Source organism: Microtus oregoni, unplaced genomic scaffold (genome assembly GCF_018167655.1).
Source record: "Microtus oregoni isolate MIOR12 unplaced genomic scaffold, Mior012 000018F_ref0000195, whole genome shotgun sequence".
NCBI lineage: Eukaryota > Metazoa > Chordata > Mammalia > Rodentia > Cricetidae > Microtus > Microtus oregoni.
The window spans coordinates 36,652,265-36,665,592 of NW_024543077.1; the positions used below are offsets into that span (position 1 = coordinate 36,652,265).

A 13,328-nucleotide genomic window follows, 5' to 3' on the forward strand; every position below is an offset into this window, starting at 1 on the left:
GAGAGACTGAAACACCTCGTACGGATCAGCACGAAGAATACTGTAAAAATGGTTCCTTATACAAAGCAGCCTACGAACTCAAGCTGATCCTGGGAAAACTCCAATGGATACTACAGAGCCTTCTGTGCTTTCATATCTGTTTCTTAAATTTCACATATTAGAGAGAACAAATTCACTTTTCTGAGTCTAGTTCACTTCACTTCATAGGATACCCTTCCAATTCCATCCATTTTCCTGCAAACAACACAGTTTCGGTCTTTCTGGCTGAAGAGTACCCCATTGTGTGTGCACACATGTTACATTGTCTCCATTCATTTCTGTCAATTAGCATCTACGTTCATAACTTAGTAGCCACTGGCACTGCTGAACCGATCATCTGCAGGCAGCCGCGCTGTGCACAGATCCTTTCGCTCGGGATCACGCTGGCTATGTGGAATCCATCGCACTTCCAGACAAATTTTACCGTTGCTTCATTTGGCCTCCTTGGTTAGGTTTATTCCTAGGTATTTTACTGAGCTTTTTTCTTTTTTTAAAAAAGGCTGTTTGTACAGAGTCCTGTTGGAAAGAGGAGGGGATCAATGGAAAAGAGACGCTGGGACAAGGAGAAGGTGACCTCCACCGAGTAAGAGGCATGTCTGAAAATGTCACAACCAAACTCATTATCTTGTATACTACACATAATAAAACCAGTTTCTAAATTAAAAAAAAAAAAAACTTTTGTTGGTAAAAAAAAAAATGCACATCACTTCCTTCAGCTGATTTTTAGAGACCATTTCTAATCAGGAATCCGGAAAGGTTCTACAGAGAGAGCGCTAGTGTCTAACCACACAAGCAATACGTCCATCAGTCACGCACCCAAGGTTCTTCAGCCAATAGATGAGCGACGGCAGGCTGAGCAGCACCACCCAGGTCAGTAGGTTAATCACGGTGCTGTGCATGCGCAGACTGTCCTCAACATCCTGAACAGACAGGCGGGGACCCTGCACCGACGAGTCTTTGTAGTGGTTGGACTTCTTCTCGCTTCTCTTCGAGTGCTTGGGATTCTAGGAAGCGATCACATGAGAATGTCAAGTTAGGAATAAACCAAAATAAGTTCACGATATCACTTAGAATCAATGATGGTCCACTGCTTGACTACATCATCTTTTATTACCAACCATAAATAAAATACTGAAGTTAGTCCTTGAAGTACTTTAAAATTGTTATCGTCACTACAGTTTATTCTTTTTGGTTTTATCTGAGATGAGATCTTGCTTTGTTGCCCTGGCTCAAGCTATCCCCTTGCTTCAGCTTCCGGGTGCATATGTAACCATGCTCAGCTACGTGTCTGACTTCTCTTTCTACTGCTAGTAATAACTCAAAATGTACTTTTTAACAGCAAAGTGCTGAAGGTGAAGGTAGCCCAGGAGCAAGTTAAACAGGACAGTTCAGGTCTACTTTACTGTTCCTTGACTTAAAGTTACTTACATTTGCAATTCTTTTTAAACACTGTAAAATCCTAACGCCCGCCCTCACAACTTCAAAACACAACAATAAAATCCCAGACATCTATTTTCTCACGGACTTTTATATCAGTGTGCAGTGCTTAGAAGACAAAGCTCACCACTTGCTGGCTGTTTCTAAACGTCGTCAGGCAGGCTTGCAGATGGACGACCTTGAGAAGGGAAGATGACTTTAACTTCACATGTATTTGGAACAAAACAATAGACTTTTTTTCAAACTAAGAAGCATTATAATATGAAATTTTCAAAAATATAAAAACGGAGCTGGAGAGATGGCTCAGTGGTTAAGGGCACTAACTGCTCTTGCATAGGACCTGGGTTTCGTTCCAAGGCTCCACAGGGCTCCAGCCACCAGGACTCCACATACAGGGGTTCTGAGGCCCTCTGCTGGCCTTGATGAGCACTGCACACACGGGGCAAACAAAACACTCATATGCATAAAATAAAAATGAGCAATAATGAAAACATCAACAAATATAAGCAACCAGGCCTCACTTAGGCCTTTGAAAACAGTAGTCTAAGAAAGATAACTCATAACAGATGCTAACTTAAGGGTTTAAAAAGAAAAACACAAAACAGAAACGATACAAACTTCCAGAATAGGCAAAGACATTTCAACTCCTGTGAACTTATGCTTGAATAAGGGCTTCCCATAGCAATCTTGCATGCCTCATAGATCAAAGTTTAATTATAGTCAATATTATATGAAAATGTCCCATTATATGTAGTGGTAAAATATCTACAAGACTTTGAGAAAATTTTATAAATTTATTGTTTCCCTCGAGTTAAATATCTGAGGGACTTTTGTCTAGTGAGTCTTTTTTTTTTTAAAAAAAAAAGATTTATTTATTTTCTACACAGAGTGTTCAGCCTCCATGCCTGCAGGCCAGAAGAGGCCACCAGATCTCATTACAGATGGTTGTGAGCCACCATGTGGTTGCTGGGAATTGAACTCAGGACCTCTGGAAGAGCAGCCAGTGCTCTTAACCACTGAGCCATCTCTCCAGCCCTAGTGAGTTGTTTTTTTAAAAAAATGTCTAGCCAAAGAAACAGAACCTAACCATATCATTTATAAACTGAAGTAGCTTAGACGGCTTCCAGATTTACAGAAGTGACTTTAAAAAACTGAAAATAACCTACAGTGTGCATGTCTTAGTTTAAAAAGAGGCAGATAGAGCCTTGATAAAGAGTAAAAACAATATCCAGTGTGCTGTGACCGTCCACCACGTGATCAATACAGTGGCTCTGACTGTCCACCACGTGATCAATATAGTGTGCTGTGACCGTCCACCATGTGATCAATACAGTGTGCTGTGACCGTCCACCACGTGATCAATACAGTGTGCTGTGACCGTCCACCACGTGATCAATTATCCAGTGTGCTGTGACTGTCCACCACGTGATCAATATACCACAGACGCAGCCTGTCGTCTCCTGGATCCCCTTCGAGGCTGTTAGTTTTTTGGGTTTTTTTTAATATTTATTTATTTATTTATTTATTTATTTATTTATTTATTTTGCATGCAATATTCTGTGTGTATGTCTGCAGGCCAGAAGAGGGCACCAGATGTCATTACAGATGGTTGTGAGCCACCATGTGGTTGCCGGAAATTGAACTTAACCACTGAGCCATCTCTCCAGCCCCCGAGGCTGTTAGTTTATGCAATAAAATCATCACTATATTGTTACCATTGCCTTCGAGTCTTCAGCAACACATGTCAGTAGTCGCTGACATGGCAGACAACTTGATAAAACTAACTTTTCCGTTCCCTCCTCGTGTGAAAGGTCTGAGTGAGTCAATCTATGCTAAAAAGGGTTTAAAAAGTTAATGCTCTTAAGAACAAAAAGTATCCTAAAACAGATTATATCTTCTCCCTTTGCTTTAACCAAACCCCCAACTCAGACCAGTTATATCAATTCTATACTTAACTAAATACAAGTTAAATAACCAAGATATAAAAAAAATTAAAATTAAAAAAAAACCCTTTACACCAACTTTCTGACGTACTAGAGGGTTGCATTCAGGAGTAATCACAATGTTGGTTAATAATGCCTGTGGGGCTGCTATAGGTGCCGGATGCTGAGCCCGGGCCTCTGGCTTTACTGAGCCGACGTACCTTAAACACATAGTACAGGTAAGACAGCAGGATAGAGAGGGCCCCACAGGTGGTCCAGCTCACTATGAGAAAGACACATGTCGCGAAAGGCAAGTCTGAGGCCGTCGCCCTGACATCTTTGGGAAGCTCAACAGGTCTAGAATAAAAGGAACAAAGTTTTCTTCTGAAATCCAACCGCCCACAGAAGAAGGAGACGATGTATCGGCCAAGGGCCACACACGCGACAAGAGGAGCGTTCTAAGTCGCGACCGCGTATGCCAGGCCAGAGCCAGAACACGGGTGTGTCGAGGAAACTGTAAAATAAGCTTCAAGTTACGTAGACAAAGCAATGTGAGACAAATGCATATCGTACTTGGATCCCGGTGCCATCCCCAAGATGCTTCCTAACGTATATGCGAACATTTCAAACTCTAAGAAAGTCTGGAGTTGGAACCGTCTCTGGCTGAGCATTTCCGACGGAGGGCTCTACCGGCTCCTCAGCTGGCGAGTTATTAGTATACGAGGGACACAGAGCAAACTATGAACCCAAACTGTGTCCAAAACAAACACAAAGGAAACATGTTTCTCAGCGAAGATGAGCGGGGACAGCAGCTCTCCACACTGTGAGGACGGTTTATACTACGCCTGGAACTTGTACCAGGAAAGGAACGGGACAATTATTTGCAGATCCTGTGTCAAGCATGCCCAGTCCTTCCTCCTGTGAGCCTGGGGTCTCACTAACAGAAACTTGAGACCCCCCTCTGAATGGTGAAGGAAGCAGCAGCATCTATGACCTCCCGTGTGACAGGAAACCACATCACAGTCACCCGGTGTGGTGGTGGAGTCAAAAGAGAACTAGATTGGAAATTTATCAGAAAAGCCACTAGTAAGTTTAAATTCAAACTGACTTTGGGCCTGTAATACAACCAGGCTGTTTTTAGGGCCTTAATCCATCAGATGGTAAAGGCCAAGGCTGACGTCCTCTGCCGTTAAGTTTGATAACAGAAGTGAGAGTCTTTACAAAATAAGAGACAACTAAAGGTTGTAAGGTTTCCTACTGGAATATGACTGTACATACATATGATTTCGGACTTTGCCCCTCCTCTCTCCTCCTCCTGACTTTTCAGTGTTGAGGACCAAGTTCAGGTCCTGGCATACACTAGGCACAAGCTCTTCCGCCAGGCTGCACTTCCACCCCCAATATTTTCTCCCCTAGGAGGAGTAAGAACGCTTTGAGGACGACCTTACCCTTTGAGAGCTAGCCACAGCGAGGAAAGGAGCTGCACAGATGCCGAAGAGAGTAGACCACTCCAGTACGCGGTGCAAGTTCCGAGCAGAAAGAGAATCAAGGACACCAGAGGGAAACACATACTCTGACTGGTTAGAACAATGGCCTCTAATTCCGGTAGAAACAGTCCATCCCATAAGTCCTTAAACCATCCATACCTGGAAAATGGACAAAGGGAACCATAAAAATCGAAGCAAAACAAACACTAGTGTTTAACTTTCTATTTGAGATGTTCAGCCATCTGTTAGAAGCTTTAAAGGGCTAAGTCAGTTTGCAAAATATACTGAAAACAAATCTTAATTATTTTTCATTTGTTTTTCAGAGAAGCACTTATGTAGCTCAGGCTAGCTTTGAAGGACAGCTCTTCCTGCCTCTACCTTCTGCATGCTGAGATTACAAGTGTGTCCAAGCACGCATGGCTTTTACTTCATTCCCTTCCATGTGTGTGCATGTGTGTATGGGTGTGTACGCGTGTGCATGTGTGTATGTGTGTGCAATGTGCATGTGCATATGCGTGTGTATGTGTGTGTGTGTGCGCGGTGTGCATGGTAGCCAGAGGAGGATACTGAACACCTTCCTCTACAGCTCTATGCCTTCTTCCCTTAGGAGAGGGTCTGTCACCAAACTGGTGGTTTGCCATTTTAGCCAGCAAGCTCTCGGGAGCCGGCTGTCCTTGGCCACTCAACAATGGGGTTTTACAAGCAAACACAACCACAACCGCTTTTTTTTTTTTTTTGGTTTTTCGAGACAGGGTTTCTCTGTAGCTTTGGAGCCTGTCCTGGCACTAGCTCTTGTAGACCAGGCTGGCCTTGAACTCACAGAGATCTGCCTGCCTCTGCCTCCTGAGTGCTAGGATCCACAACTGCTTTTTCACAGTCTCTGCAGTAAGTACTTTTACCCACCAAGCAAACGTCCCAGGCCTTGGCTCATAATCCTTTAAGTATCCAAGACCAAGGGGCCTGGGAGCTACCTTACTCCTATCAATTACAGCATGAACAAACACAGTATTTACATGTTTAAAGTCAGGAAGTCAAGAGCTATTTAGAATGACAGTATAAAAGTAAAAAATTACCAAATGTGAGAAAATCAGTAACAGATATTAACCCGGTTAAAGTTTAAGCTTTAGATTTTTAGACACATATAATATATAATTACTTATATATAAAAGTCTGCAATTACTTCTGAAATGATCACATTACTGGGAATAAATGTTAATAGACACATTGGGCTTTTTTTCCCCCTAAACGTTTCAGTTTAATAAAAAAAAAATCAATTGCCAAATACATATAAAAATTCCTACTACATTATGGAATAAAAACATAATTATCTTACAAACAAAATTAAAATCACTATCACAGATAATACAACTTACCCCAACAGAAACTTTATCATAATCACAAAAGGGTCCACTCTGTATGGTTTGGCCTCTTTATCCAATATGGTTGCGTATTCTAAGCAATAACCTGGGGATTAAAGAAAATCATTTGTGGGCAATGAGGAAATCACAGTAATTAAACAAATGTACGTTATCTCTGAATGCCAAGGTAACACACAACAAAAGAACAGCACTGTGCACCGGAAACTGCAGGGGCTCTCGTCCTACCACAGAGAGTCCTTTATTGAGATACAATTCCTATGCCACAGAATCCATCCATTCACAGTCCATAGGTTCAAGGACTTTTAGTGTATTTGGTCATGCCTCCTCACATACAGTCAGTCTCGGGACATTTTCATCACCTTAGAGACAATGTCTGCTTTGAAATTAGCCACCATTTGGCAGTCACTAATCTAAATGCTGTCATTCAAGACATCTGGGCATGTGATATTAATGGAATCATAGGCTATGTGATCTTTGTCATCAGCTTCTTTCAATCAATACTTGCCAAGATTCAACTATATTTTAATATTATATATTAAATTAATATATATATATATATATATATTTTGGGGAGTGTTAGGGACCAAACGCAGTGAGAGCCATTGGGCAAGCACCCTACCACTGAGCGACACCCTCGGCCCTTCTTTCTTTTTATCGGTGAACGTATCTTTTCAGCGACTGCTTTGCTATTATGAATAGAACTACCGTGGACACTCATGAACATTCTTATGTGAATGAAGGCTTTCAGTTCTCCTTGGCGTGTTCCTGAGAACAGAGGTGCTGGGTTACAAGGCAACCCTGCTCATCAGCTGAGGAACTGTCAGACTGTTTCCCACAGATTTGCATGGCGGTTGCAATCTCTCCACTTCCTTATTAGCATACTGTCATTTACTGGGCTCATTGCAGCGGGTACCGTCTGCAGGTGACTTGCGATTTGCATAGTTGGTGTACGACAGCCCCTTCGTTTGTTTGAGACCTGCTCATACATTTAAATCCTCTAGAAGAGCTAGTTTCCAATGTCCAAGCGTCTCCACAGACAGCCCGGCAAGTTCTCTGCGATTCGGAACCAATTATCAGTCTGCGGCAACAAAGCAGTACGAAGTCTCTTTCCAAAGACCAACGTGCATCCTAAGGGCCTGGCTGACGTCACACTTCCAGACTAGCTCCACCGTTACGAGGCTAGGTCTGGAACTTGGAAGACAGCAGTTGCATGTGCTCCCTATGAAGAGCCTAGTTTGCATGCATGTGTGCATGCATGTAAGTGGGTGCAAACAGGAGTGAGGCCTAAAATGCAGAGGAGATCAAGAGTGAAAAGGCACTGAGGGGGGGCAGGGGAAGTCTACACTGGGTCATGTGACACGAAAGGGGGGGTCACAAAAGATGGAAGGGGGAGACTAGGGGAAAATCAATTATAATATACTTCAGTTATATAAATCAGTTATAATATTTAATACTTTGTATCGTTTTTTTTTTTTTTTAAAGGCTGGTTCTGGGGCTGGAGAGATGGCTCAGTCATTAGGAGCATAAGCTGCTCTTCCAGAGGACCCGGATTCAATTCCCAGCACCCACATGGCAGCTCACACCTGTCTGTAACTCCAGTTCCAGGGAATCTGACACCCTCATACAGACATACATGCAGGCAAAACACCAGTTTTTTTTTTTTTTAAATGGCTGGTTCTGGGGCAGACCACATTTCTTTCCTCTCTTTAGAATATGGGTTAGCAGATTAAATATGAACAATAAATTCGCAAAGGCCACTCAAGTTTCGTGAAGGGCATTACAAGAACGGAGTAGTCAGAAGAAGGTTTGGCACACAGAAATGGTGGGGGAAGATTCCTGGCTTTCTGTAGCTTGGCCTCACTCTTCTCCCACCTCCCCTCTCCTTTGAGACTGTCCAGGAGTTAGCCTCTTGGGAACCATATTCTGCATCTCTTCACAGCCGCTCTGCCCTTCACTTTGCTGGCTCTGGAGGCCTCTGGGCAACAGCAGCGAACGGGAGAGAGGGAAGAAGTGAGGCTAAGATCTCCCCACCTTCCCCTGCGAGGCCAGGCAGCAGTGACTGTATCTTGTGTCTTCTTCCGCCATGTGTAAGAGTTTTAAAGTGTTTGGTAATGAAGCATTGGCTTAAAGTTTAGGACAAAAAGGCTAGGGGAATGAGGGAGGAGAGGAAAGGAAAGGGAGGGAGCAAAGGAAGGGGAGGGAGGGGAGAAAGAAGAGAGAGGAGAGGGAGGAGAGGGAGGGGAGGGAAGGAGAGGAAAGGAAGGGGAGGGAGGAGAGGAAGGGGAGGGAGGAGAGGAAAGGAAGGGGAGGGAGGAGAGGAAAGGAAGGGGAGGGAGGAGAGGAAAGGAAGGGGAGGGAGGAGAGGAAGAGGAAGAGAGGAAGGGGAGGGAGGAGAGGAAAGGACGGAGGAGAGGAAAGGGGAGGGAGGAGAGGATAGGAAGGGGAGGAGAGGAAGAGAGGGAGGAGAGGAGAGGAAGAGAGGGAGGAGAGGAGAGGAAGGGGAGGGAGGAGAGGAGAGGAAGGGGAGGGAGGAGAGGAAAGGGAGGAGAGGAAAGCAAAGGTACTGAAAACACCACAAAGACCTGAAGACTGGTCACAAAGCCACATACCATCCTGGAGTTTCCAAGGACAGTGGCGGCAGCTAATCCTAAGAACTTTCTTATTGTGCCGTCCAATACAGCATAACCTAAATATCTATGACCTTGGGAATAATAAAGCCGAGCAGCAGTTCTTAGACTGCACAAGATTTAGTTTTGATCTCCAGTACCGGAAAAGACAAAACCAAACAAAATCCACAGGGAAAACGCCACGGAACTAACAGTGGCTCTATTTCAACTCTGATGGTGTTGGTACTTTTACCTGTTGAGAGGAGAGAAGACAACTGTCCTCCATAAGCAAGCATGATGCTAGACACCACGTAGGCGGGATAAGCTCCACCGTGAAATCTAACTACCTGGAAAACAGACAGACCAACGTCAGCTACGGAACATGGATGCTGCTGAAACTTTCACACAGGATAAAAAGGTTATTCTTTACTTTGCACTTTCCCTGGCTGGGTCACACCCTTATTTCTAGTAAGGAGCATCAAAACTCTAAGGAAACAAACGTTAATAATGAATAGCGTCATAGAAACAGCTGAGTTTCTCAGCAGAGGCATAGATGAATTCCCACGGCACACGGTACTTTTCACGGCATCCTTACTGAGCACCCAGGGTTCAGTGAAGACTCCTGACACCTTGTATGCATTATCTCATGCTCTCAAAAAACAACCCTTGGAAGTGATTTTCATCCCTATTTTAAGTGCAGAAGAATTCGGGTATGGGGAACTCCGTACCTTGTACCACTACAAATGTTTGAATGGTTAACTGAAGTAATAGGGGCGGCGGCGGGGCTGCGTCCCCAACACCCCAGCCGCCTGCCCGGCTAGCTCAATCGGTAGAGCATGAGACTCTTAATCTCAGGGTTGTGGGTTCGAGCCCCACGTTGGGCGCCAAAATGTAGTAATAAGGGCGGCGCGGCTGCGTTCTCAGCACCCCGACCGCCTGCCCGGCTAGCTTATGCCCGAAATAATTACACGGACACTGTATTCTTTTAAATACTGCTTGGCCCAATTTCTTCTAGGCTAATTCTCACATGTTAATTTAGCCCATTTCTAATCATCTGTGTGTAGCACCCCAAGGTGCGCTTACCGGGAAGATTCTAGCCTAGTCCATCCTGGGTAGGAGCTTCATCCCGGGAGCGGGGCATGGCGTCTCTCTCAGGTGTCTGCTCCCGAGAGCAGAGCGGTCGAGACTGAGCTCACTTCCTCTTCCTCCCAGCGTTCTGTTCTGTTTACTCCTCCCACCTATCCTCTAACCAATAAAATGGGCCAAGGCAGTTCCTTTATTAGCCAATGACCTTCCTCCATCAGTTAACTTATTTCATCTTGTGTGCTTATCAATAAAAGGGGGACAATACCAGTGCTTATAGGTGGTTATAGAGGTACAGCCCCTGGTTAGAGCAGTTAGAACGCCAACTCTCTCGAGATAAGCCATCAGAAATCCACAGTGGCCATTATGAACCTTCTCTAAATGCGGAAATCCCACGACACTTGAACTTAACGTAGCCTAAGCTCACAATCGTATGTTCCAGGGCTTCAAGAGGGCATACCCTGCTTACGGTAGACGGTACTAAAAGTGATGTTGAGTAAATGGCTCCATTGGTATATGATAACTAAGCAAAATGAGAGGCTCTGTTGTGATATTTTTATACAGGCACATTAAGTACTTCTCATAATGCTAAAATTAATTTAGCTTCAAGTTTCCCTCCATTCCACGGAGTCCCTTCATAACACACACTATCTGGTAACCTGATAACAGCCTATGGAAGTGGAAGCCTAACACAAAACAGTGCACAAAAATTCAAAAAGTGCAGCATCTTCCTGATTTTTGTACTATTTAAGACAGGCTTGCTGGGTGTTTAGTGTTTCGGGACTGGAAGAGGCATTTCACAGGCACCATCTCACGTCCCAGCCCCCCAGGTCCTCTGAAGGAGTTTCTTCCCCACTTAGCAGGCAAAACAGGTTTAGGTTCAGAGACCAAGAGCCTTCTGCGGTTAGAAATGTTGATAGGGAAGAGGTTTCCGGGTCAAAGGAGATCAGAAAATGATGCAGATGCATAGCCCATGTTCAGCTTATAGCTTTAGTGGAAGGAATAGAAAAATGAAGAAGGTAGAAAAGGCCATTTTTAAGCCGGGCGGAGGTAGTGCACGCCTTTAATCCCAGCACTTGGGAGGCAGAGGCAGGCGGATCTCTGAAACCAGCCTGGTCTACAAGAGCTAGTTCCAGGACAGGCACCAAAACCACAGAGAAACCCTGTCTCGAAAAACCAAAAAAAAAAAAAAAAAGGCCATTTTTTAGCCAATCAACCTAAACAACATTCACTGCAGCTAATGTCAAAGGAAAATGTAAAGAACCCTCTAGTTACAGAGAGCAGAAGGAAAGCTTGCGTGTGGCCACACAGGGGGCTGAGACAGTAGCATCCCTGGAACTTGATCACGGAGAGTATGGCAGGGGAGTTAAGCAGCCTAGAGGGCTCACAGTTACGTCCAGCTGTCCATCTCACTGGGCTGTCTGTCTTGGCACAAGGCTCTCTGACCTTTCTCCCTCCATCAGCAAGAGATGAACAGCATTGACCGCCCGGGGCGAAGGCTTCGCTAAGTGCATCCACACTACGCAATTACTTGAAATGGTAACTGACATACACAAGTGGTGGAAAACAGGAATCGTTACCAGTCACCGGCATCCTTCACTGTCTCTAGAACCCTGGACAGAGTCCTACTGTGTGTTCTGAACACAAGATTGCTTTTAACAACGAAGGGCGTTGTTAGAAGCATGCTGTACTAGGCTGGAATCTAGCTGGCCCGTAAGGTACAACATCAGTAATCAGAAGCTGGTCTTTAGAGCTAATACTTTTGGCTTTTTACCTGGCACGGTGTTTGCTTAGAATTGGAAGTGTATGTCAATGGTAAAAACTTGAAGTTCTGTTTTAAGTAGTACTATTTTAGGTAGCACTGGATTTCCTTCCTATAGTGACTGCAGCTGAAGGAATTCGTCGGCTGCTGTTTGTCCTCTCTCCGGGGACCATGCTAAAGATGCAACCTCTTCTTTCTCAGAAAAAAATAATTCTATGAAAAAAGTCATCTATCTAAAGGCTGAAATTTCTCTCAAGTGGTTATTCTTAATTCCTCTTCAACATTTCTTTTCTCTCATTGTATGGGGAGTGGTTAGTAAGTAACCGTGGGGTGGGAGTAATCAGGAACGGCCCAAGAACAGATTTAATTCATGAAAAAAGTAGAAAAAGAATCATGTCAAGCTTGCACACCTGTGCCCACTGCTGCTCCACCCACAATCACAAGGGGGCAGAGCAAGCTCATGAACAGGTAAGTGGGTAATGAAAATGGCTCGTTCCATACATAGATTACATATAGATAACAGAATTCTACCCGACTGGAAACAGGAGAAATTATGAAATCTGCAGGGAAACGTATGGATCTAGAGATAGAGCAAGGTGACGCAAGCTCAAAAAAGATTCAAAGCAGGAGCGCGTTTCTTCTCCTGTGTAGATCCCAGCTTGTGATGTAGGCATTCATGCACACAGATGGCTGGGAACTGGGAAAGATGAAAAAGGAAACCAAGATGGAGAAACAGGTGCTGAGGAGGGAGAGGGCGTGAGGGCACGCGTGCCGTGAACATGTGCAGAAGACACGGAGGTCACTGTGCTCACAGATGAGCACCAGGAAACCAGGGGTATTAGACATGGAGCGTGGTCTTGTTGAGGGTAGAGGATGTACGACCTCTTTCTGTCCAGAAGGCTGGGAAAGAGGTGGTTAATGGCCTGGTGACCTCTGCACTGTCTGTGCCGTCAGGCCACACTGCCTCCTTGAGACCTGGATGTTTATCTCAGTCAGTCTAGAGACCTAGCCTCCCCCCCACTCTTATGTTTATCTCAGTCAGTCTAGACCTCTCTCCTCCCCAGACCCAGATGTTTATCTCAGTCAGTCTAGAGCTCTCTCCTCCCCAGACCCAGATGTTTATCTCAGTCAGTCTAGAGCTCTCTCCTCCCCCAGACCCAGATGTTTATCTCAGTCAATCTAGGGCTCTTTCCTCCCCAGACCCAGATGTTTATCTCAGTCAATCTAGGGCTCTTTCCTCCCCAGACCCAGATGTTTATCTCAGTCCGTCTAGAGCTCCAGCCTCCCCAGACCCTGATCAGGAGCGTTGTTTACCTTGTGCCTGTTTCCTCAGTTAATCCAGAAAACCTGTCTTTATGGACGACGCTACCTGTGCCTTACAAGAATTTTGATGTAGTCATGTCTTAAGCTTTTGTTGTGCGCAAAAAGTTAATTTATCACAGGAAACTTTTCTCCGAATTGTGCTGTGCTTAGATAGTTGTAAAATAAACTACCCAATGTCAGACTCTAGTAATTTAAACCCAAACTGTCCACTGAGTTATGGCGAACCAGACTTCCTTTTGTCCACTGAGTTATGGTGACCCAGACTTCCTTCCTTCTCCTCATTCTGCTGG

At 44.6% G+C, this 13,328-nt stretch overlaps 1 protein-coding gene across 2 annotated transcripts in view; it reads right to left on the minus strand.

Moving 5' to 3' along the window:
* Nucleotides 1–13,328, minus strand: part of Pgap1 (post-GPI attachment to proteins inositol deacylase 1) — a 76,146-nt gene that overhangs the window by 12,268 nt on the left and 50,550 nt on the right. For both annotated transcript variants that reach the window (XM_041668023.1, XM_041668024.1), the window contains exons 20-25: nucleotides 9,124–9,217; nucleotides 6,259–6,349; nucleotides 4,847–5,044; nucleotides 3,620–3,755; nucleotides 1,604–1,654; nucleotides 856–1,043 (exon numbers count right to left, since the gene is read on the minus strand). In XM_041668023.1, the coding sequence (XP_041523957.1) occupies nucleotides 856–1,043; nucleotides 1,604–1,654; nucleotides 3,620–3,755; nucleotides 4,847–5,044; nucleotides 6,259–6,349; nucleotides 9,124–9,217 (758 nt within the window). The remainder of the gene's footprint in view (nucleotides 1–855; nucleotides 1,044–1,603; nucleotides 1,655–3,619; nucleotides 3,756–4,846; nucleotides 5,045–6,258; nucleotides 6,350–9,123; nucleotides 9,218–13,328) is intronic.